Source organism: Humulus lupulus, chromosome 1 (assembly GCF_963169125.1).
Source record: "Humulus lupulus chromosome 1, drHumLupu1.1, whole genome shotgun sequence".
In the NCBI taxonomy this organism is placed as follows: Eukaryota; Viridiplantae; Streptophyta; class Magnoliopsida; order Rosales; family Cannabaceae; genus Humulus; species Humulus lupulus.
In genome coordinates, this window is record NC_084793.1 from 50635487 (window position 1) to 50658299 (window position 22813).

General features: G+C 34.6%; 1 protein-coding gene across 2 annotated transcripts; it reads right to left on the bottom strand.

Moving 5' to 3' along the window:
* Positions 1 to 9917: 9917 nt before the first annotated feature.
* On the bottom strand, positions 9918 to 14134 carry LOC133792248 (probable glutathione peroxidase 5). 2 transcript variants are annotated; one of them, XM_062230164.1, is made up of 7 exons: positions 14116 to 14134; positions 13942 to 14029; positions 13741 to 13817; positions 13575 to 13636; positions 13056 to 13174; positions 10369 to 10536; positions 9918 to 10249 (listed from the first exon to the last, which is right to left on the bottom strand). In XM_062230164.1, exons 2-7 carry the CDS (start codon positions 13993 to 13995, stop codon positions 10217 to 10219), a joined length of 513 nt encoding a protein of 170 aa, XP_062086148.1. In that variant the 5' UTR covers positions 13996 to 14029; positions 14116 to 14134; the 3' UTR covers positions 9918 to 10216. The 2 variants fall into 2 exon arrangements, with proteins under 2 accessions (XP_062086148.1, XP_062086141.1); XM_062230157.1 differs by lacking the exon at positions 14116 to 14134 and having other exon boundaries at positions 13942 to 14096.
* Positions 14135 to 22813: the final 8679 nt, after the last annotated feature.

Consider the following 22813-nt stretch of genomic DNA (forward strand, 5'->3'; position numbering starts at 1 on the left):
ATATTTTCTGTATAATATACATTTTATATGACAATTTCAACTTATTTGTTATTAATTTCCTTATTTAAAATATATATTTTTTATTTTGTTATTGGTAATTTGTTGCCTCCATTTTTATATATTTTCTTTTTAGATTATTTGTATATTATTGGTTTTTTTCTAATATAGACTAAAAGATATAATCTTCCGTAATTCATACGTCTATCACCTAAAAATAATATTGGATAACTCCTAAGTTAGACTTAAACAAATTACCGTTAAAATTAAACAAATGGCTAGCTTATCTCACTAATAATCTAATCTAATATCAATAGTTTTATTTAACATTATTTATTGGTTTTTTATTTTATATCCTTTTTATATAAAAAAAATGTGTAGATAATAAAAATTCTTAGTTTTAACAGTTTATTTTGCTAATTGTAACGGGATATTTTAAATATTTAATGAAATATACTTTTAAAACTAATTAAAAATAAATATTTATTAATTATATTAATATAAATTCAAATATTATAAAATATTAGTATTATAGTAATATATAACATATAATATATAATCCTAATTTTTATAAAATTTTGCTAGTTAGAATAAATATTTAGTAAACAATATTTTGGTTTAATTTTTATTTTAATAAATTTATGTCATTTTTTTATATATAATATTATTTATTTATTTAAAATTTATATGACAATTATAAAAATAATTAATAAATTTTCTAAATAAAACTAAGTAAATATACACTAGTATATTACATATATGTAAACTTTTTTTTTTACATGCACTATATATTTTTTTTGTTTACATAAAGTTACCCTAAATATTGATGCTTGATCAAATATGATTTATAAACTAGTCTGTTTATTTTTTTTCAATTTTTGTTTTTTTTAATATTTAGCATAATCATTCTTTTAATAAACAATTTTGTATACGCTGTGCCATCATGACAAAAGCTAAAACCAACATCTATCTTTGTGTACAAACTGTTGGTAAATAATAAACATATTTATTTATTTTCTCAGACTAATAATCTAATATAATATAATCAACAGTTTTGTTTAACATTGTTTATTTTAATTACATATATAAACATTTTTCTTACTGGTAATGTACTATTATAAACTTTTTTGTTTACATAAAATTAGTCCTTTTTTTCTAATGAAAAAATTTATCCCTATTATTGATGATTGGTCTTTTTTTTTAAATAATATATAAACTAATCTCATAATTTGTAGTATTTGGCTAAATAATAAAATCTATTTCATATTAAACATTTTTGTATATGCAATGCCATAATGTCGAAAACCAAAATCAGGACATATCATTCTGTCCAATGTGTTGTTAAATAATAATCAAAATTGTTTATTTTCTCTAATTAATATCAATAATTTTGTTTAACACTTGTTTATTTTATATTACAAATATAAACTTTTTTTTTAATTCTAGTAATGTCCTATTATAAACTTTTTTTTGTCATAAAATTACACTTATTGACGCTTGGTCTTTAAAAAATAAGTTATAAACTTATCTATTTATCTTTTGCTTTTGAATAAATAACCAAATTTGTTTCATAATAAACATGTTCGCATATGCAATGTCACCATGTGAAAAACTAAAAGAAAACCATAAAATTTCTCAATATCTTGGTAATATTATTTAATAACAATTTAACTTAGAGCTTATCCATTAACAATGAACAAAACAAATTAGTTGATGTTTATCAATCTTGTAACTCTTGGTCGACAAAAATGGTGCCCAATTGGTAGAGGAAACTCTTAACCCATAAAATGTTGATGATCAAAGTTAGATAAATTCTTGTATATATAGTATTGTTGTGAAGCCTTTGTTGCTGGCTGTACGTAGTATACCTTTTGGTTTACCAAAAAAACTCCATAATCCAATATATTTTTGATGAAGCCAACCATATGGTGGAGAAGGATCTCTTGATGTTCCCATTTATTTTCAGTCATAATTTTAAAAAATGAAATGGGTGGTTGACTGAGATATTTTTTATTAATTGAATGTTTTCTATTTATTAATTTGATTTATATTGATTAGAATCATCAATTAGTATTAAAGTTGAAATGGAAAGTTTCCATATCACACACATTTATTACGGATGTATAACTTTCATAAGTTGTATATATTTTATATATAAAATGTATATTTAATATTCTGTATAATTATTGTAATATTGTCATTATAGTAGTATATAGATAAAAATAGAAATGCCCCACGAAATTCTCATGAGGAGGGGATAGTTGTAACGACCCAAATTCAGTGTTAAGGCTAAGGGCCTGGAGCAGTATGCCTGGAGGGCATGATGGGATTTATGTGTGACTTTAATAAGTTTAATGCATGATTATGATTGATTGCACGTTGTATGACTATTTGATTAATTGAGATGCATGACTATGTGAATTAGTATGCATGTAGACCTGATTATCTTATAATGAGCATAATTGTAATCTGGCCATGTTAGGGCATATCTATGATAATTGTACTATGTGAATGGTGCCATGTGAGTGTGGTGTTATTATCAGGATGCACGCATCGAGACGGTCCTAGTGAGCCAATTAGTCTAAAAGTCACAACGGGATGTTGTACCCGGCTCGGGAGGAGCCTAGGGGTACTTCGGGAATTTTATGGTTAAGTTGAGATTTAGCGGGTAATGGTTATTGGAGATTTAGTAACCTGGGTAACCATTAGTTACTGCTGTGGGTAACAAGTTTTAAGGTAAAAAGTGATAGAATTGAAATGAAGTGTAAAGACTTAAGTGCCCTTTGAGGTTTAGCTAAGGAGGATTAGTAGGAAAGGGTAAAATGGTCATTTGGCAAGGGTAATAGGCAATTCTCAGCTGGGTTTTAGTGGGTCACGGTTTGGGCATTTCAGTTATATGATGGCTTTGCTAAAATAAAGAGAATGAGAGTTAGGGCAATGAGAAGAAGAAGAAGAAGAGGAAAATGGGCTGAAGTGGGAGCTTAGGAGGTGAATCAAGGGAGCTTGTAGGGTGGATTCTCCACTTGAGGTATGGATTTTATGAGCAATTAAGTTTGATTTCTGTTTTGAATTGTGAAATCTATAGCTTGAGTTAAGTTTTAATGTTTGAGTTTGAAGTTGCTGATTTTTGCAATCTAAGGGTGGATTGTTGGGTATGTTTGTGTTTTGAGCTTGAATCTAGAGTTTATGAGTTGTTGGATGGTTCATTTGATGTTTGCAATTGATTTTGGGGTTTAGGTATTGGTTTAGGGTGATTTGGGGAAGTTGAAGCTCGGGAAAACGCGAAGGAAAAACCCAGAATTCTGGGTCTGCGAGGGCGTGCCGCGGCACGGGTTTTGCATGCCGCGGCGGGGAGCCTCTGGTTATCTGGGTGCCGCGGCACAAGAAAGTTGTGCCGCGGCACAAGGCTAATTTTAGGATGGCATTTTTTAGGCAATTTTAGGCCTTTGCTCCGGGGGTTCGGGGGATGTCTCCGGGGTGTTGTTTTAAGGTTTTAGAGGTCCCGGGAGTGCGGGATTGGTCCCGGGAAGCGGTCCTTGATTTGATTAGTGTTGAGGGATGTTTCTTGTGTGTTGTGACTAGGTTATTGGAGAGGCTCGTGCTAGAGGACCGTGCTCGCGGCGTGAGTGCATCAGGAAGCTCGGGACACAGGTAAGAAAACCGTAACACCCGAGAATAGGGCATGGCCCCAGATTGTATTATGTGCATATGTTTAACCTTAAATGAATCATGATGTGTGTGAATGATTATTCGAATGTACTATATGTGTGATTATAATGAAATGAACGGCAAGGGCCGAGTGCGGCGTAGGCCGGGTACGGCCGTGGGGCCGAAAGTAACACACAGCACATGGGATGCTTATATTCAGGGTGGGACCCAAGGGATACATGAGTTATCCTCGCGGTGAGAACCGAAACCCCAGGCTTTGGTAAGGCCTCTGGGGCGACCGTGCTTGTTTATTATGATGGTTTTCCTATTTATCAGTGAATTATGCCAGCTATATGAATTGCATATGTTATGTATTATTTGGGTTTTCTTGCTGGGCTTCGGCTCACGGGTGCTCCGTGTGGCAGGTAGAAGCAAGGACTGAGTCAACCAACCATGAGTACGGAGAGCGTGAAGCGACGCGTACATGTTTGGCCTGCCCGACTGCTTTGGTTGGGGGTTTATTCGAAAATGGCTGTAATAATCTATGATTTTATGATTTCTCAACTGTAACCTTATTTCAAGATGTAATTAGTTTTCAAACCTCATTTTGGGATCCCAAATGTTTAATAATAGAAGTTTTAATGAAACAACGCATTTTCAAAGATTACAGCCTTAACTTTTAATTAGTCACACTTTTGTTTCAAAACCTCGGTTAGCGAGTTCATTGCACACTGTTTTGTCTTAAAAACTCACTTAGTAGCGGCTCTAAGGAAGTAGGGCGTTACAGCCCCCGGGGCCTCCTGAGGTTTAAAGTCTGATTTGGGAAAATCAGCTTGCGGGCTATCATCGTCTCGTCTGTTACGAGCACGCGGTAATCTTTCTCGCTGGGGGGCAAGCCCGCCAGCGTCTCGTATTGAGCCCCGAGGGTCACAGATTTCTCTGTCCTCGCGAAGATGGCTGCAAAATTAGTCTAAGTCAGAAAGGGGTACGGGAGGAGCTAAAACGACACTTAATTTACGAGCTAAGGATGAAAAACACTTACAAGGACGATTGAAGTAGTGGAGCTCGCAATTCCTGAACCCCGTCGACATGAAGAATTGATCCTTGAAGTCGTTGGGGTGGCTGGGCAGCTCGATGACCGCAGCCGTATTGGGGAATCGGGTTAAGTAGTAAAACCCGTCGCCTCGCTCCCGCTGATCCGGGCTAGCCTTGAGGCAGAAAAAGTATAAAATGTCCGCTGGAGTGGGGACCTTCCACTCGTGCTTCAAAAATAAATATCTCAACCCCGCCAACAACCGATAAGAGTTGGGGGGGAGCTGAAATGGCGCCAACCTCACATAATTGAGGAAGTCCGCAAAATACTGGTCCAGCGGGAGGAATGCCCCCGCCTTGAAATGCTCGCCGCTCCAGGCCGCGAATACCTCATCGAGCGGCGCGCAGCTCCGCTCGCCTTCCGCGGGAGGCCGGGCCACCACGGATGCTCTCCCCAGGGTGATGTTGTGGGAGAGAAAGATTTTGTTGATCTTCGTCTGGTCGGTGACCTTTGAGACGATCCTCTCCGCCTCAAAGAAGGCATCGGAGGCGACCTCAACCTCCTGCTCCACCACCGGCCCAAAGTTGGGGATTGGGGAGTCCGGCATCACCGCCTTTCCTTTGTCCTGCTGTGAGGCCGAGCTGCCGACGGTCTTCTTAGGGGCGTTCCTTTTCGGTGCCATCTGGTCGCCTAACGAACAAAAGAAAATATTTCAGAAAAGGCGACCCAAGCGTGAGGAAAAATCAAATGTTATTTGCACGTGCTGAGGTAAGCCCAGCCCGTGGAGAGTGGGACCACGCGATTCAATGAACACGCGCCTGTGCTCCCAACAAATCCCCGATTACTCGGAATTCGTGTGTCAGGAGGGTCAGGATAAAATTTTCCTTGGGGGGAAATTTTCGATAGGCAAGGTTGGCAAAACTGCCTGTGAGGCGTGTCCCCTAAGCTACCCGGTTTTGCACCCAAAATATGTCAAAAATCCTACCCATAAATCATCCCCAGAAAAAGCATCCTATAAACCATACTCTTAAGTGATTTCCTATAGCAAAAATACCCTAACCAAAAAAGGCTTTCACCCTCCGTATCCACAAAACCCAGTAAACCCTTGCATGCGGCTACAGTAAAATATTTACCTAAGCTACAGTGAAATATATTTTCAAAACACACATGGTCAGGAAGCTTATAGTGTTTGACTGGGAGGTGGATGAAGGTATCGCCTAGGTGAAAGCTTCGTCGGAGTGTTGGCTTCCAAAGCTTTGAATAAATCCTTACGTTTGAGTTTCTTGAACGCTGAGTGTAGCAGTCACAGAGAAGAGGGTTTTTTTTTTCTTCTGAGATGAAGAGAGAAGAAGGAGAGAAGTTCTGAGAAATTTCAAATGAAAGGGTGGCCCATGTGTAGGGTGCCCACCCCTTTTTATATACGTGAAGGGTCACGTGTAGAGGGTCGTTGGATGGCCCTGATGAGGGATCCGAGGCCCTCCACTCGAAATACGGAACGATGGCTGGGCATAGGCTAGGCCATTAAATGCGATTCTCGTAAGACGTACTGTCACCAACCACGATGTTCCACGTATCAGGCACCTGCGTAAAAGGTGGAATGTGAAGAGTTCATGGGGAAGCCTAAAAGCCCTTACTGTGGTCTTATACGACATGGTATACCACGAGCAAGGGCTTGGGGGGCAGATGTACGCCCTGATTTTCCCACGGGCTGATTAGTGGGCTGAGCTGCGACCTAATCATGATTATCTCGTGGACATCTCCAAGACCGGAGCTTCCGTCATAAGGTCGTACCTCCTTAGCTCGAGGTAACCCAAGGGTTCGCCAAGATTGCCTAAGACCTGAGTCCGGACTCTGAAGGCCGAAGGTCGAGTTAAGTATCCAACTCGTGGTACAAGCTGGATATGGAGGCAATGACCCTTTGTAAAGTCAACACACGCAAGGTAAACGTGCATATATCAGGCATCACGTGTCTGATATGCCCCTGACTTCTCGGATACGTCGCAGGAACATGTGTATTCAGACACCCACGACTGGGTTGGGCCGTGCGGCCCATTATCTCCTTACCTATTGATTTGACCACACTTATGTGTCAGGTTTAGGAATTAATCATGAATGTCACAGAGTTGATATGATAGGTAAGAAGGTCACAGGAAGACCTTCTTACCAACTCCCAGGTGCCTTCTCCTATAAATATGGAGACCCTGGGATTTGATAGGGGTTGGATGATCTCTTGTAAGAAATATCCTGTAATCATACACCCAGAATAGAGCAATAATATTGACTAGTGGAGTAGAAGGATTTTAACCTTTGAACCACTTAAAAACCGTGTCTTGAGTCACCTTTTCATTTCCTAAGATCATATATCTGTTTCGGTTCATTATTAGCACTAATCCCTTTCTCTCATTCTCTTAATTACCTGTTGGCGAAGAACTGCGTCAACAAAATGGCTAAAAAATCTCTCATACTAGACATAAATGAGCTACCTAGTTTTTTTTATAAATGGTCTTGCATACTAAAATAAAATAAAATTTAATATACTTCAAAGCAAAACATTAATTTTCTCATCTATCTCTCTTAAATATTCTTTGTATTATTTATATATATATATTTGACTCGTTGATCACTCTACATAGTAGTAGTAATTAGTTTTTAAAAAAATTTCTTTATTACAAAAAAAAAAAAAACAACAACAACAACAACTGGGTCGGGTCGTGATCCGATCCGCTTTAATTGCTAGCGGGTCGGGTCGGATCTCGACCCGCCCCGTTTTTGCCCCGCTTATATTCGGATCAGGGTCCCCCAGTCACGTCGGGGCTCCGACCTGCCCCGATCCGCCGAGTTTTTTTGTCATCCCTAATAAAAAGTACGTAGATAACGAAATTTTTTGTTTTTAACGGTTTGTTTTGTTAATTTTAACAGAATATTTTAAATATTTATCTAAATATAGCTTTAAAAATAGATATTTACCAATTATATTAATATAAATTCAAATATTATACCATATCATTATTATAATAATATTTAATATAAATACACTTATATATAATAATTATATTAATATAAATTTAAATCTAAATTCAAATATTATAAAATATCATTATTATAATAATATATAATGCAAGACTAGATATTTAATAATTATGTTAATATAAATTTAAATGTTATAAAATATTATTATGATATTCTTAATTTTTACTAATTATATTAATATGAATTCAAATATTATAATAATATTTAATACAAGACAACTAGATATTTAATAATTATATCAATATAAATTAAATATTTTAAAATATAATTGTAATAATAATAATATATAATACATAATCTTAATTTTTATTAAAAAAATATCATTTATGTTTAAAATAGTTATCATATTATATATATATATTTTAAAAAGTAATAAATAGTGTTTAGTTTAATTTTTCATTTAATATATTTATATCATTTTTTTTATATATAATATTGTTTATTTATTTAAAATTTATACGAGAATGATACAAATTTAATAATTAATTATTTGTATCTAGTATTAATATAAAAATCATGGGTCATTCTATTTATTACTACTTAATTTTGAGATCAACATAATATTAGTGCTCTTTGAATTCTTTTTTTTAAATTGTATACATTATTTTTATAGTTTACCCACTTACATTCTTTCTCATTTTTATTTAATATTTGTGTAATTTTTATAATCTAACTTATATATTATTTTGTTTTTATAAATACAATTATTTTATATAATCAACCCAATTATTAAACTTTTACGCCACTTTGATTGGCCACTGAAGGTCTAATTTCATCCCTATTATCTATATTTTAAAAGTAACACGAGCATAAATTTTATTTTTCTTTTTTTACAAATTATTATAACATGCGATGTTGTGCAATTTGTATATAAATTCTCATCTTTCGATTTGAGAATTGTCAAGACAAGATATTTTGATATTTTTCGATAGAAATATCTTACGTGAGGACTCATAACTCATTAAAAGAAAAGAAAAATTATCTCGTCAGAAACTAGACTGATTGAGTCCCAAATCTAATCTAATTAGTATGGCTGTCACTATCACACAACCTTTAAATTTATTGAACTCGACACCATACAATACTAAACACGTTTATAGTTAAATAACCACATATTTAAGCTCTCAAATCTATGTCATAGCTATTCAAAAAGTTGATGATTATGATCAGCTCTAGTTTTGATTTTATACATAATTATAATTATTATACCAAGCCAAGCAGAAAAAGAGTAACACATGGAAAAGTTGAATAAATAGAGTGGTGTCGAGCCCCACATGCATGGAAAAGGAAATGGAAACATCAGAAGAAGTCTCCCATAGTCACGTGCGCCATGGCCACCACCACCTAAGCAAAGTCTAAATCTAAATAAGATAAACAAAATTTAATAATCAAAATAGTCCGACATATGCCGGCCACTTATCATTGCCGGCCGTGACTATTTATAATCTTTATTCAAAGTCAATTAGTCAATTGCTGGCTACTCTTTTGGGGCAAAAAAGCTAAGTTAACACGAGACATCTCGCGCGCCTTCATAGCCATGCCAACTTTACAATTCACCAGGCTTCCAATTTCAGGCCCACAAAGCTCAACATTCTGGGCCCACCCTTTTCAATTTGAGTGGGCTTGGAACACCACACGTGTAGTCCTGGGTCATTGTCCATGGGCCCTCTTCCTCTTCTCTCGTGGTGTACTAAAGGATTATGTTTTGAATGGGGCCGGCCCACGTGCGAAGCTATGCTCTGTTGTGGCAGTAGAGACAGGGGGCCCATAAAAAGCTTATCTGGAACTGGAAGTCTTCCAATGTGGAAAAGGAAACTACAGAAAAAGATAAGGTTAAAAGAAAGTCTTTTGTACAGGTTCAGATAATTAAAGATTACTGTCGCAGATGTTGTATATAAAAAATATGTATGCACACACACACACATATATATATATGCATATGATGAAGCTTGAGTTTGGACGGACTAGACAGGACTCTTACGGTACGCTTAAGGAGTGGTGAGAATATTTTTCACGTGGTGTATGAAATACTAATGAAATATATTTTGAGGATGAGAATGTTTGTTCCTGAAACCTGATTTAGCTAATAAATGAAAATTCAAAGCTGTCGGGACTGTAACTCTCGTTGTCCGTTTTGTAATGTATGCATATACATTAGTATACAAATATTGGAAGGAAGGAAAGAGATGCATTTTTTATGCTAACGTAATGAAACCATACTAATTACACTTTATACATATCGATACATCACAATAAAAGATATTACATAGTCACGATGAACTTATTATTATGAACAAAACAAATATTGGTTGACATAGAGGTAAGGGAGCATAAATAAGAGAAGAAAAATACAGCTAGGCACAGACAGTGGGACAAAAGTAATGTTAAACAGCAGCAGCAAACAGAGACATTATGCACTTCAAAAGACTCTTCTATTCCTTTTCCTTTTTCCCTTTCATTCCAGGAGTAACAATTTTATGATGGAATCCGAACACAGAATGAAAGTCCTCACACTTCTCCCAATGCTTTCTTGATGTCATCCTGTGTCAAAAAAACATCAAGGGAGAGAGAGAGAAACATAAGAATTTTAGTAACTTATTAGTAACTCTGTCTGATGAAAGTGTTTATAAGTTCGTGTGCGTGAGAGTGAGAGAGAGAACCTCAATGGCATGAGGAGTGGTGCTTGTGCCATAGCGCTCTATGACTTCGCCATCTTTGCCCACTAAGAACTTGGTAAAATTCCACTTTATTCTGGATCCTAAAAATCCAGATTTCTTTGCCTTAAGAAATTTATATACAGGTGCAGTGTCTGGCCCATTGACTCGTACCTAAGATGAAAAGAATGTACAGAATAGATGTCAAGCTCATGACAGTCTGCATATTGCTAGGTCATTGAATATATCAAAAGATGGGTTAGTTATCAGGCAGTACTCCAATATAGACTAAGGCCCCATAACCCTCCTTTTTCAATGTACCATTTACGCATAGGAGATATTCTATTAATTACACGTCCAATATAGTCGGCAATATTGTAAGTGTATTTTCTATATTTTAACTTGATAGATAACAGATCAAATAATGCTTTAAACGATTAAACAAGAGTGTTTTTTTAGAATGTGTAATAGAGAGACAGAACGACAGCAAAATGAAGAAATATCTAACACATTTCCAAAATATCTCTTTCATTTCTGGTCTCCAAATGAATCACTATTGTCTTTTCTTTATTGCCTGGATCTATTTGTCTACTTCTGAGAAATATTATCACATACATTATCAGAGTTTCCAAAAAAGTCTAAAAATAATTAATAAAATCAGAAAATATGTAGAATATCTAGAAGTTCCGACACTTATAATGCTACGCAAGATTGCGACTGAGCCTCAAAGAGTCTTGGAAATCCGATCTACCTAAATTTCACGCAGGATCACATCATATCAAGGAAAAGAGGGCTGTCTAAAAATATCATTCCTTAGTTTTCAACAAAAGAAAGTACAAGGATAAACAGATAATGAAATTTATAGAATAGTAACAGCAGTTGAAAGCTAAGATTTGCACAACTTTGCAAACCACTCAATTCATACAGTAAAGATGCGAATCTCTCCTTAATTCATAGCAGGGTGTTAGACAGGCTTTAATCATACTGAAGTCTAAGATAATTAGACCATACTATCCAACTAGACTTGAAATCCTTTTTGGAGAAGGAAAAAAAATTACCTTTAATATTTTTTCAACTCAATCATGCAAATATTCAAGAGCTAATCATTACTCCTCCTTAAATACACCTTCATAGTCCGGGAAGCAAAACAATAGCTTTTAGAATAATGATATTTTCTCTTTCTTTTTTTTCTTTTCATTTCCTTTAAATCCTACAAGAGGGCTCAAAACTCAACAATGTGAGGTGGAGCTAAAGGAGGCATAAGGTAAAATCCTAAATAAAAAATGATGCACTTCAAACAATTCAGAGATTGATAGGATTTAGTTCCAAGTATTTTGTAAATAAATTGAAAATGAAAGTAAAAATTTATTTTTATTTTCAAAATTTAAAAATAGAAAAACATGCATGAAAATTTTTATTTCTTTGTTTTTTTTTTTAAGATTTTTATGTGTTTTTGTAAATTTGTATTTGTATGGACATACACGTGTATTGTAAGATGTACATCCTTTATTTTTCAAATTTGTTTGAGAAAACAAAAGTACAATAAATTTTTTAATACCTTTTTTTTTAAAAAAATTCTAGTAACAAGTTATTTTTTAAAAATAAATAAATAAAAAGTTTGCCAAGCAAACCTTAGAAAAAAAATAATAAAAATAAAACCCCAATTTTTTATATAGAAAAAAGAAAAAATTAGACAACAAGAGTGAATCTAAGCAAACCATCATAATTTTACCATTGTGTCTCGTCAGTTTTCATGATAATAAGAAAAGAGAAACAAAGGATGCCACAAAATAAAAACCAGCTTGCAGCATAGACAATCAGTAAACAATGATCTTATGGAATATTTCTCAAAATTACATGTTCTTTTGTGTATTATGATTTATTTTTATCTTAAGACTTTATTTTTTTTAGATCCATTATTAGTTGAAATTTTCTTAAGTTTGTAAGTATCATATACATTTGGGTGAGGACATAAATATTTAGATTTGGTATATGTCTTAAAATTTACAAGTTTAAAAGTTATGTGTATAAACCAGGGTATGATTCTTTCGTTCTTCAAGCTACAGAAGAGCTTGTCCTACTGGGACACGCCAGTGGTCAGGATCCCTTGGGATCAAATGCCATTGGTAGCAAATCTCCTTAGTCTAAGAAAGAAACTACAGAACAACCCTGTACCTAGAAAAGTTAATCTACTGGTTCCTCTAAAGCAAGACAAGTGGGTGAGTATCACCAACCCTCAAGATGAACCTCAACCTCCCAAGTGTAATAGGTCTCTGTCTCTATGATCATGTAAGCTCCAAAACGGTGAAAACCCCACATGCCTTGACAAAACACAAAAATTCATAAAAATCTTGCATCACTTTCTTTGTTGTATAGTGATTTGCATGAACTCTGAACCTATCTACGTATAACCACATTAATAGGTCTCTATGATCATGTAAGATCCAAAACGGTTAAAACCCCACATGCCTTGACAAAACACAAAAATTCATAAAATCCTTTCATCACTTTCTTTGTTGTATAGTGATTTGCATGAACTCTGAACCCATCTATGTATAACCACATTAATAGGTCTATGATCATGTAAGATCCAAAATTGTTAAAACCCCACATGCCTTGACAAAACACAAAAATTCATAAAAATCTTTCCTCACTTTCTTTGTTATTCAATATAGAATTAGAATTTCAATTACCTTCTGGAATATTGGATATTCGGCCTTGTATCTTGTACAAGCAAATTTTTCAGCGTCCTCACTCGACCCAGGCTCTTGCTTTAAGAATTGATTGCACGGAAATGCCAATATCTCAAACCCTGCAACTCAATCAAGTATAAGGCAATTCAATAAGTTATATTTACACGAATGGAAAGGACATGTGATCTCTGTAACCACAACAATACAAGCAAATCAAATATGGTTTTCAGTTTAATTATAATTATAGTAAAATTGAAACCGGGGAAAAAAAGACTCGGAACCTTTAATGAACCCATAAATAACCAAAACAAAAAATCTTGCTACTCATATATAAAAGGAAAAATTCCAACAAAAGTAATGAAAATTTCAATTATTTATACGTATTATTCTATGTAGGTGTATTAATACGAATTCGTATACACTTTCCATACAAGACTCCGAAACGTACATATATATATATATATATACATAGACATTTAAGTATAGTAGATATGCTTAAACAGAAAAATAAAGACAAACCTCTGTCCTTGTATTTGTTGTGAAGCTCGGTCAATTGGGTATAATTCGAATCCGTAAAGCCACTGCACAAACATCATTAAAAAGAAAATCATGAAACCAATCAAAATCAGATTCGAGAAATATACCCAAAAAGGAATAAATGAATCAAAAGGGCTTAGAATTCAACCATTTAGAAGCAACATTAACCACGAGAAGGACCTTCCCTTCGTAATTGCTAAGTTCGACGTCCTTACCTCTGGCATCCTGCACAATCCCCCCGAAAAGGAAAAACATCAAAGATCGATGTTATCACATTTGCTGAGGGAAAAAAAATACTTGATTTTCCCGGAAAAAAACAATAGGAAAAAAAGAACAGAATTGAATTGACCTTGACTGTGAATTCGTGAATGGATTTCTCAGATACCGATTGAGCAGCACCCATTTCTTCTCCGTCTCCCACTCTATCTCTCTAGTCTCTAATGCGTCCAATAAAACAGATAATAATTTTTACTATTGTTATTATTATTGTAACTAAAATAAACAGATAATTACAGAGAAATACACGGTAGTTTTGGGGACATGGGCTGTTGAATTGAATATCGTCCCACGACATGACCTTAATTCGAGGGCACCGCCTTATGACTATTGTGGGGTCCGCCAAGCCAATGCTGCTGCTGCACTATACTACACAGTACACACTCTATTTTTACATATATTCAAAAAAAAAATATTGTTTCTTTTTTGCTGAGATATTCAATTTTGTTTAGAATCGACTTTTGTTAACGCTACTACCTTTGATTTATTGACAAAGTTAGTTCGGTATATGAGATGAGGAACAATCAACAATGTACCAGGAGATTAGAGTCCACATAAAGATCACAGGATCATTTATCATCCACTGCCAACTGTCTTATTAATGTGCTTTTGATTGCTTGTGCCCTCTTCTACCCCATCTCTTTAATACAAATTTAATTCACTATAAAGCCATTTGCATTTACGTATAACAATCTTCAAAATATTCATTGAATAACCCCCTCATTCAAAATATCTACTTAGTTGGAAATGGAAACTAATAAAACTCACTAATTATAATATGATTGGGACACATAAGTTATACACAAAATTTTAACGATATAATTCAATATAATACGACACCACCAACAAAAAAAAATATGAATCTTTAAAATTGATAACTCATTATTGTGAGTTTAGCATTACTCAGTAAATAATGAGGCAACTTCACTTTCAAGACTGATTAAAAAAAATTAATTAAAGTTCCTTTATTATTCTGTATTGTATATTATGTGGTCAACGAACCCATGTGTGAAAAGAAGCTTAAACCTGCTGTTTCATCATATGTTGCTTTCACATTTCTAAGCTTTAATTCTTCAATTAACAATTTTTATCCATTTGGTTGAATTGAAGGTTGTGCAAGATAAAAGTTGAAAATTTGGACCACCAAGTCAAGGACAAACGAATAAATATATAACTAAGAGTACAACCGTGAAGAACATGGTCCAAACACCGTCATTTATAAATCCATTTACAGAAAATTATATTTATAAGAAAATTTTATACGAGATTTTTAATAGTGTGCAAAAATATATCTTTTTATTTTAAAAAAAATCATCAATAAATTTTTACTTTTATGAGTTTATTTTCTCATATTTTTGTATAAAAGTTGATTTATATTATAGTTTTACTCTTAATCAAGTTTTATTAATTTGGAAAGGTATGTTTGTAATTTGATTATTATTTTTTTAGTTTATTTGTTTTTTTATATTACTAATTTTATATTAAATTTTTCTCTGGTTGTTTTGCAATTTTTTTTTTATAATATGAATTGTATTTAAAATTATTTTTTATTTATTGTAAACATTTTTTTCTTGTTTTTTAGATTGTACGTTTCTTTTTTCAAACTATAAGTAAGGTAACCAGTTACTTGATTGATCTTTGACGGTTATATAAAAAAAACTCTAGAGCTAGGTTAAATAACATATACCAGGAGAGGTAACCAGTTATCCTAAATGAGTAGTTTTCTACCATAAGAGAGGTAACCAGTTACCATAAGAGGGGTGACAAGTTATTCATATTAAATATGAAAAGAAATATCAAATTTGAAGGAAAAAAATGAAGAACACGTCATTAAAAAATGAAGAAAAAGTAGCTATGATTTTAGTAACATAAGTAACCAGTTACCATAAAGAATTCAAAATTATACACACACATCAGAACATAAAGGTAATCAGTTACCCCCATAAATACACACACAAAGAACGTGAAAGTAACCAGCTACCCCTGAAAATATACACACAAAAAACGAGAAGGTAACCAGTTACTACAGATCTGAAGAAAGAAAAAAAAATCAGATGCACCTCATTTCCCTTCTCTCCCATCTTCTTCATATAATTTTTTTTTTCTAGATTTGAATGTTCCCATCAAGGTAACTGGTTACCCATTCATGTTTTCATATTTTTATTAGTTTTTTTTCAAAATTTTGGTGTTCCTATAAAGGTTACAGTAAAAAAGAAAATGTTGAAAAAATTGATTTGAATTTTTTTACATATAGTGCAAAAATCTATAAAAAAAAATACAATAATAAATAAAAAAAGTAAAATAATTATGTAATGTTAAAATATGTGTGAAAAATGAAGAAAAAAAATGGAATGAGAAAAGAATAAGTACAAAAAATGAAAGAAAAAAAAAAGAAGGAAAAAAAACTTAGGAAAGAACACTAAAAAAATATGAAAAAAAATAAAGCAAAAGAAATGATTAAGGATAAAAAACAGATGAATGAACAAAAATGAAAAGAAGAATAAGAAAAATAATGGAAAATGGAAATAAAAAAAAAGTATGAATGAAAAAATTGGTAGAAAAAATGAAAAATGGAAGAAGAAAAAAAAGCTCATATGTGTGAAAAAACTAAAAAAAAAAATTGAAGGAGAAAATAATAAATATAAAAATGAAGAAAAAATAAAAGAAAAAAAAAAGAAAGAGGAAAGAAAATTGAGAAAATATGAACAAAAAAACAAAACAATACAAATGAAAGAAAAAAATAGATAAATGAATAAAAATGAAAAGAAAAAGAAGAAGAATGGAAAAATGGAAAGAAAAAAAAAGATGATGGAAAAATTTGGTAAAAAATATAAAAAGGAAAAAATTGAAGAATAAAATAAGTATGAAAAAATAATAAAAAATTAAAGAAAATAAAATAAAATTACCTTCAAAATAAAAAAAAAACATAACTATGATAAATAAATAAAATGTGGTATTTCCATATTTTGGTTAGCTAATTGTGTTTCCCATACTTTAATAAATTTTTCCATACAAATTAGAAACTTTTTCTTAAATACACACTTTTTTTGTTTTTTTTACGGTTGCTATGTTTTTTTTCCAAAATACGTACTCAATTTTTCAAAAATACGATTTTCAAAGTTTCATAATTACAAAAATACGATTTTTAGGAAAAATAACTAAAAAGCAATATGAAAGCAACTCACTAGACCAACTAAACATCAACAAAAAAAAACCTAAAATCAACTTGAAAACAACACAAAAAAAACCGTAAAAATGTAAAAAAATTCTTAAACCCGTAAAATTGAAAAGAAACAAATGTTTGACCGTAAAAACTTAATTTTTTAGCAAAAATTTTATGTAATTTTCCCTATAAATTAATAAAAGTATAATTTTTATATTTGTATAAAAACCGTATTATTGAAAAATTCCCATTAATTACCTTCCCCTATCCCAGCTTTGCATCCGTTAAAAGAAAATAACTCTCGGCATTTGGGTCCATTATCCTTGTGGGCCAGCCCATAAATCGATACCCATACCCATGTTATTTAATGAGCTTTTTGTAGAGGTGATTTCCTACAACTGATTAGATGGGCACCAGCAACCTGTCAATAACAAAAAGAAGAGAGACGAGAGTTCAATTGGGAGCACCGGTGGGGTGTCAGCCAAAGGGACTCCGACGCTCAAGTCAGTCGGGTTGTAACGAGAGCTAATAGAAAGTAATAAAATTAAGATATAGATAGTCGAAATGATGATGGATGAAGGAGTCGTAAAATGGTCAGAGTGACAGTGGCGATGACGGAGGAGTCAAGCGACTAGGTCAGGTCCAATCAGACTGACTAATTAGTCTTGCTTGACTGGATTGCTCAGAAATAGAGTAGCCTTCGTTTCAATTAGAGAGTAAAGAAAGTTCAGTGATTATTTGATGCCTTTTCTCAACCTCTGATGGTCTTATTTATTGTCCTCCTTCTCGTTCCGTCCTCCTCCGTCTTTCTCCTTCGCTTGACTCGCTCCAAGTGGTTTTATTCCGAGATTCTTGGCGAACGTGATGGGAGCCTTGACTGTTTCAAGGTCCCTGGCTGACTGAGTGTATCCGAATTCGGGTCCGGGTATGGTTTTGGGTAATTGGATGGTACTTTGTATATGCGAGCCTATTTTACATGGGCTTTGGGCCTTCTTGGCTAGTTAGATAGCTTATTGGGCTGACTGACTGCTTGTTGGACTATTATTTTTCAAGTATACGAATTTTGTCCACTACACTTTTTCTTTTTAGGGATTTTTCATAAATATGGTTTTTTAGCTATTATTGTGCAAAAATATAGGAATTATACTTTCCATAATGTGCATGGAAAAAATTAATCAACTAAAAATTAATTTATGGGAAAACTAACTACATAGGGTAATTAAAATTTAAACAAAGACAGATCAGCCTAAGCAGTGGTAGAATTGTAATAAACAACACAACACTCCTCAAAATCAATCAAACCCATCACGATGACATTGCCTTTGCTCTACCGTGACTCTCTCCAATTTCTTCTTCCATCTCCGATTTCCTTCTCCAGTTATACGTTCCTTCTCCGGTGAAAACTTCTATCTCCGATGATCACCTCAGCATTTGATCAATAATAGTTATTTTCGAACTCATCTCAAGCAAAAACACTTTAAGAAAAATGGTGATCATCTTTTCCATAAATCAACTCAAATTCAAGAAATATTCTTATCAGTTGTGCTGCAATCTTTGGCATTTCCGGCGACCTGCATCTCTGGTATACAATCAAGAAACAAGGTATGCATAAATCATCTCCTCTCTTAGTTCTATTCTATTGTCATTTTCTTCTATTTCAAAATATTAATTTCCTAAACTTACCGATAAATGTACATTGATTGACCAAAAATACAAACAAAAAAAACAAAAACTCTGAAAATTTTAGATTCTAATTTGTCTTTTCAATAAAAAAAATCATTTGATATTTGTGTGAATTTTAATTGATAAAACATTCAGTAGCAATAAGGTAACAAATTACCTTGAAAGTCAGTCAATATGTTCAATTTAAGTGTTTCAGTAGGGTACGTGATTACAGATTAAGGTAACCATCTACCTTAATATATTCAAATCTATTCTATTGTCATCTTCTTCTATTTCAAAATTACTAATTTCCTAAATGTTCTACATAAATCTATTTTGTATGCATAAAAATTTGATATTATTTTTTTAACTATTATCTTGAATATAATAATAATAATGATAATCATGATGTGCTTTCTAAAAATACAAACAATTTATAAACTAAAAAATTAAAAAAAAAAAAAACTATTTAAATCTTCTGATATATGAACATTGGTTGATCAAAAATAGACAAAAAACAAGGACTATGAAAAATTTAGATTCCAATTTTTGTCTTTTCAATAAAAAATCATTTCATATTGCTGTGAATTCTAACTGTCAAAACATTCAGTAACAACAAGGTAACTAGTTACCTTGAAAAACAGTCAATATTTTCAATTAAGTGTTTCAGTAAGGTATGTAATTACAGACTAAGGTAAGCAGTTTCCTTCCCCAGTGACAACCAACTAACTTCTTAAAAAATTTCCAAATTTTGCAGGTATCGACAGTACTACTTCTTTGGTTCAATTTGGAGGCAAGTGGAATGAAAAAAATTGAGTACGAAGGGTACATAATGATTGAGATATTGATTCCACCAAATTGTTCTCTTGACAACTTGGTCAATTTGATAAAAGATGAGATAAAGGAAACAAGATGTAACGACCCGAATTTGCTAATCGGGCTTAGGACCTTGATTAGCGCGCCTGGTGGGCAATAAATGATTTGATAAGCTAATACGTGGATTTATGTGAATATATGATAATGGTGCATGTTTAATTGAGTTAAATGTGCATGTGGGCCCCGTCTGGATATTAGGGGCATAAGTGTGATAAATGTTATATATATGTGATATGTCTGTGCAGCACGATCCGAGACAGTCCTGAGGGAGCGGTTAGCCTGAGAGTCACAATGGGGTAGAGATTCTGACTCGGGGCGAGTCGAGGGGTAATTTGGGTACTAGGTGTGTTATGGGATTATCGGGACATGAAAATAAATATTTTGAGATATACTTGAGGATAGAATGTCTAGGCGGGAATATTGGGGAGATTTATCATTTTGCCCTCGGGGACGTTTTGGGCACCCTAAGCCTTGAGGTAACCACATAGATTTAAGTGAATAAAACAAAAAGGGAGAATTGTTTAGAAACTTAGAGAAACCAACTTGCACTTCTCTTCTCAGCCAATGATAGCTTTTATTTTCTTCTCTCTTTCACTCTCTAAGGCAAATTCAAAGGGAAACTTTGGGAATCAACTTGAAGGTTTAAGGAGTTCGGCTGGGATTTAGGGAGCTTGGAGCTTGGAACATAAGGGGGCTGGTTCTAAGGTTTAATTCACCAAGAGGTAAACTTTAATTATAGTGGTTATGTTTAGAAATTGCAGCTGGTTGTTAGAGTATGCATGTTAGCAAGTTTGAATTGTTCTTGAGTGATCTAGTTAAGTTTTGGGGTAGATTTTAATGGGTTTTGATGTTGATACTGAGCTGAAATGATGGTGTTGATTATCTAGGATTGTTAGCTTGGTTTTGGTGAGGATTGGCTTGAAGAAAACGCAGGAAAAAGGGTGAAAAATCTGGGTTTGGAGGTGAGGGCCGCGACCCTAGGAGGGGCGCGCCGCGGCCCGTGCGCGCGCGGCCATGGGAGGCCGAGAAGATTCATGCGCGCCGCAGCGCTTGGTGGGTGCGCCGCGGCCCGTGTGGGTGTCAGTGGGAAGCTAGCCTCTGTTTTGAGGCTAGCTGCAGTGCTTTTGGGAAGGGTCGCGACCCTTAGAGCTAATTTGCATTTTTAAGGGTGTTTAGGTTTGGGAATTCAATGGTTAGGGCTCGGGATGGGTTTTATCACCAGGATGGAGAGAATCCAAGGTCCCGGAGGTTAGGGTTATGGCTCGAAGTTATTTATTGGATTAGAACTTGATGGATGGATATTGTTAATGTGTTGTGACTAGGGTTTCGGCAAGGCTCAAGTTAGAGGACTGTGCTCGGGGCATCAGTGCTCAGAAAGCTCAGAACTCAGGTAAGAAAACCCTTGTTCCCATAGAGCTTGTGTGCAGGGCTGAGCCCATTGTGTTTGATTAGAATTGATATGTAGGGTCGAGCCCAATATGTTAGAACTGCGGGGCGTAGCCCTTAAACTGATTATGCTAGAATTATGTACTTGCTTGCTATACTATGTATGTTATTATGTGAATGATCGGCAAGAGCCGAGAACTGTAACGCCCTACATCCTTAGAGCCGTTACTAAGTGAGTTTTTAAGACGAAACAGTGTGCAATGAACTCGCTAACCGAGGTTTTGAACAAAAGTGTGACTGATTAAAAGTTAAGGCTGTAATCTTTGAAAATGCGTTGACTCAATAAAAACTTCTAGTATTAGACAATTGGGATCCCAAAATAAGGTTTGAAAACTATTTACATCTTGAAATAAGTTTACAGTTGATCAGTTACAAAATCATAGATTATTACAGCCATTTTCAAATAAACCCCCAACCAAAGCAGTCGGGCAGGCCAAACATGTACGCGTCGCTTCACGCTCTCCGTACTCATGGTTGGTTGACTCAGACTTTGCCCTACCTGCAACACGGAGCACCCGTGAGCCGAAGCCCAGCAAGAAAACTCATGCAGAACATAACATATGCAAATATATATGGTTAATCATATCAGATAATCCACAAATAAACAAGTCAACCATTAGACTAAGCAAACACGGCCAAGCCGCCCCAGAGCCTTACCGAAGCCTGGGGTATCGGTTCTCACCGCGAGGATAACTCATGTATCCCTTGGGTCCCACCCTGAATATAGCATCCCATGTGCTAGGTGTTACTTTCGGCCCACGGCCGCCCCGGCCTACGCCGTACTCGGCCCACGGCCGCCCCGGCCTACGCCGTACTCGGCCCTTGCCGTTCATTTCATCATAATCACACATATAGTACATTCGAAATAATCATTCACGCACATCATGATTCATTTAAGGTTAAACATTTGCACATAATACAATCTGGGGCCATGCCCTAACCTCGGGTGTTATAGTTTTCTTACCTGACAATGCGATAGTTAAAATCACCTGACTCCTTGAGCACGATCCCACTCGAGCCTTAGCGCACACCTAGGCACAAACATAGGTCAAAGTCAACACCGAACCCCAAGTCCGAATACCTAGCCTCGGGACCAATCCCGAGCCCCCGGGAAGTCCCAAATCCCCAAAACAAAGTGGCGGAAACAAGCCCCGAACCCTAGGTCAAAATCCCTCATCAAAACTCAAAAATTCCCCTCTGTGAACAGTGCAGCGCTACGGCGCTCTAAAGAGGGCGCTGTAGCGCTACAAGCAGAATGTACCCCCCAGAAACAGGGAGTAGCGCTACAGCGCCCACTGACTAGCGCTGTAGCGCTAGTTGCAGCCCAGAAAAACCAAAATCGCATTTCTGCGATTTCTTTCACCCAATCTCAAACCAAACTTCCCCAAATCTTTACCAAACTCAAAATCAAGCTTATGAACACTCTCCATTCATCCCAAGCATCCCAAATCCTCAAATCCCAAGATCATTTATCCCAAATCTCAAAATCTACCATGAACAACCCTAAACCAGAAATTCATGCAAACCACAAAGATAGAGTCTTAGAAATCATACCATTGCTGCAAATTTCGACCTTGATTCAACCCTAAGCCTCCTTAGCTTGCTCTCCCTCAAAGCTTGCCCAGAAATCCCTAAAGTTCCCATCAACTCAGCTCAAAACACAGCTTAAACCATCAAAACCCTTAAAACCGAAAATCTCTAAAACTTACCTCAAACATTGATGTGTTCTTGCCAAATCTTCAAGTCTAACCCAAAATCCTTGATGCTCAGCCTATCCTTGCTCTCCACTAAGCTTTGC

Coding starts and splice junctions, on each gene's coding strand:
- LOC133792248 (XM_062230164.1), bottom strand. CDS start 13,995: ATGGGTGCTGCTCAATCGGTATCTGAGAAATCCATTCACGAATTCACA. Junction 13,818..13,941: donor TTCACGAATTCACAGTCAAG/GTCAATTCAATT, acceptor GGGATTGTGCAG/GATGCCAGAGGTAAGGACGT. Junction 13,175..13,574: donor CAACAAATACAAGGACAGAG/GTTTGTCTTTAT, acceptor ATTGAGTTGCAG/GGTTTGAGATATTGGCATTT.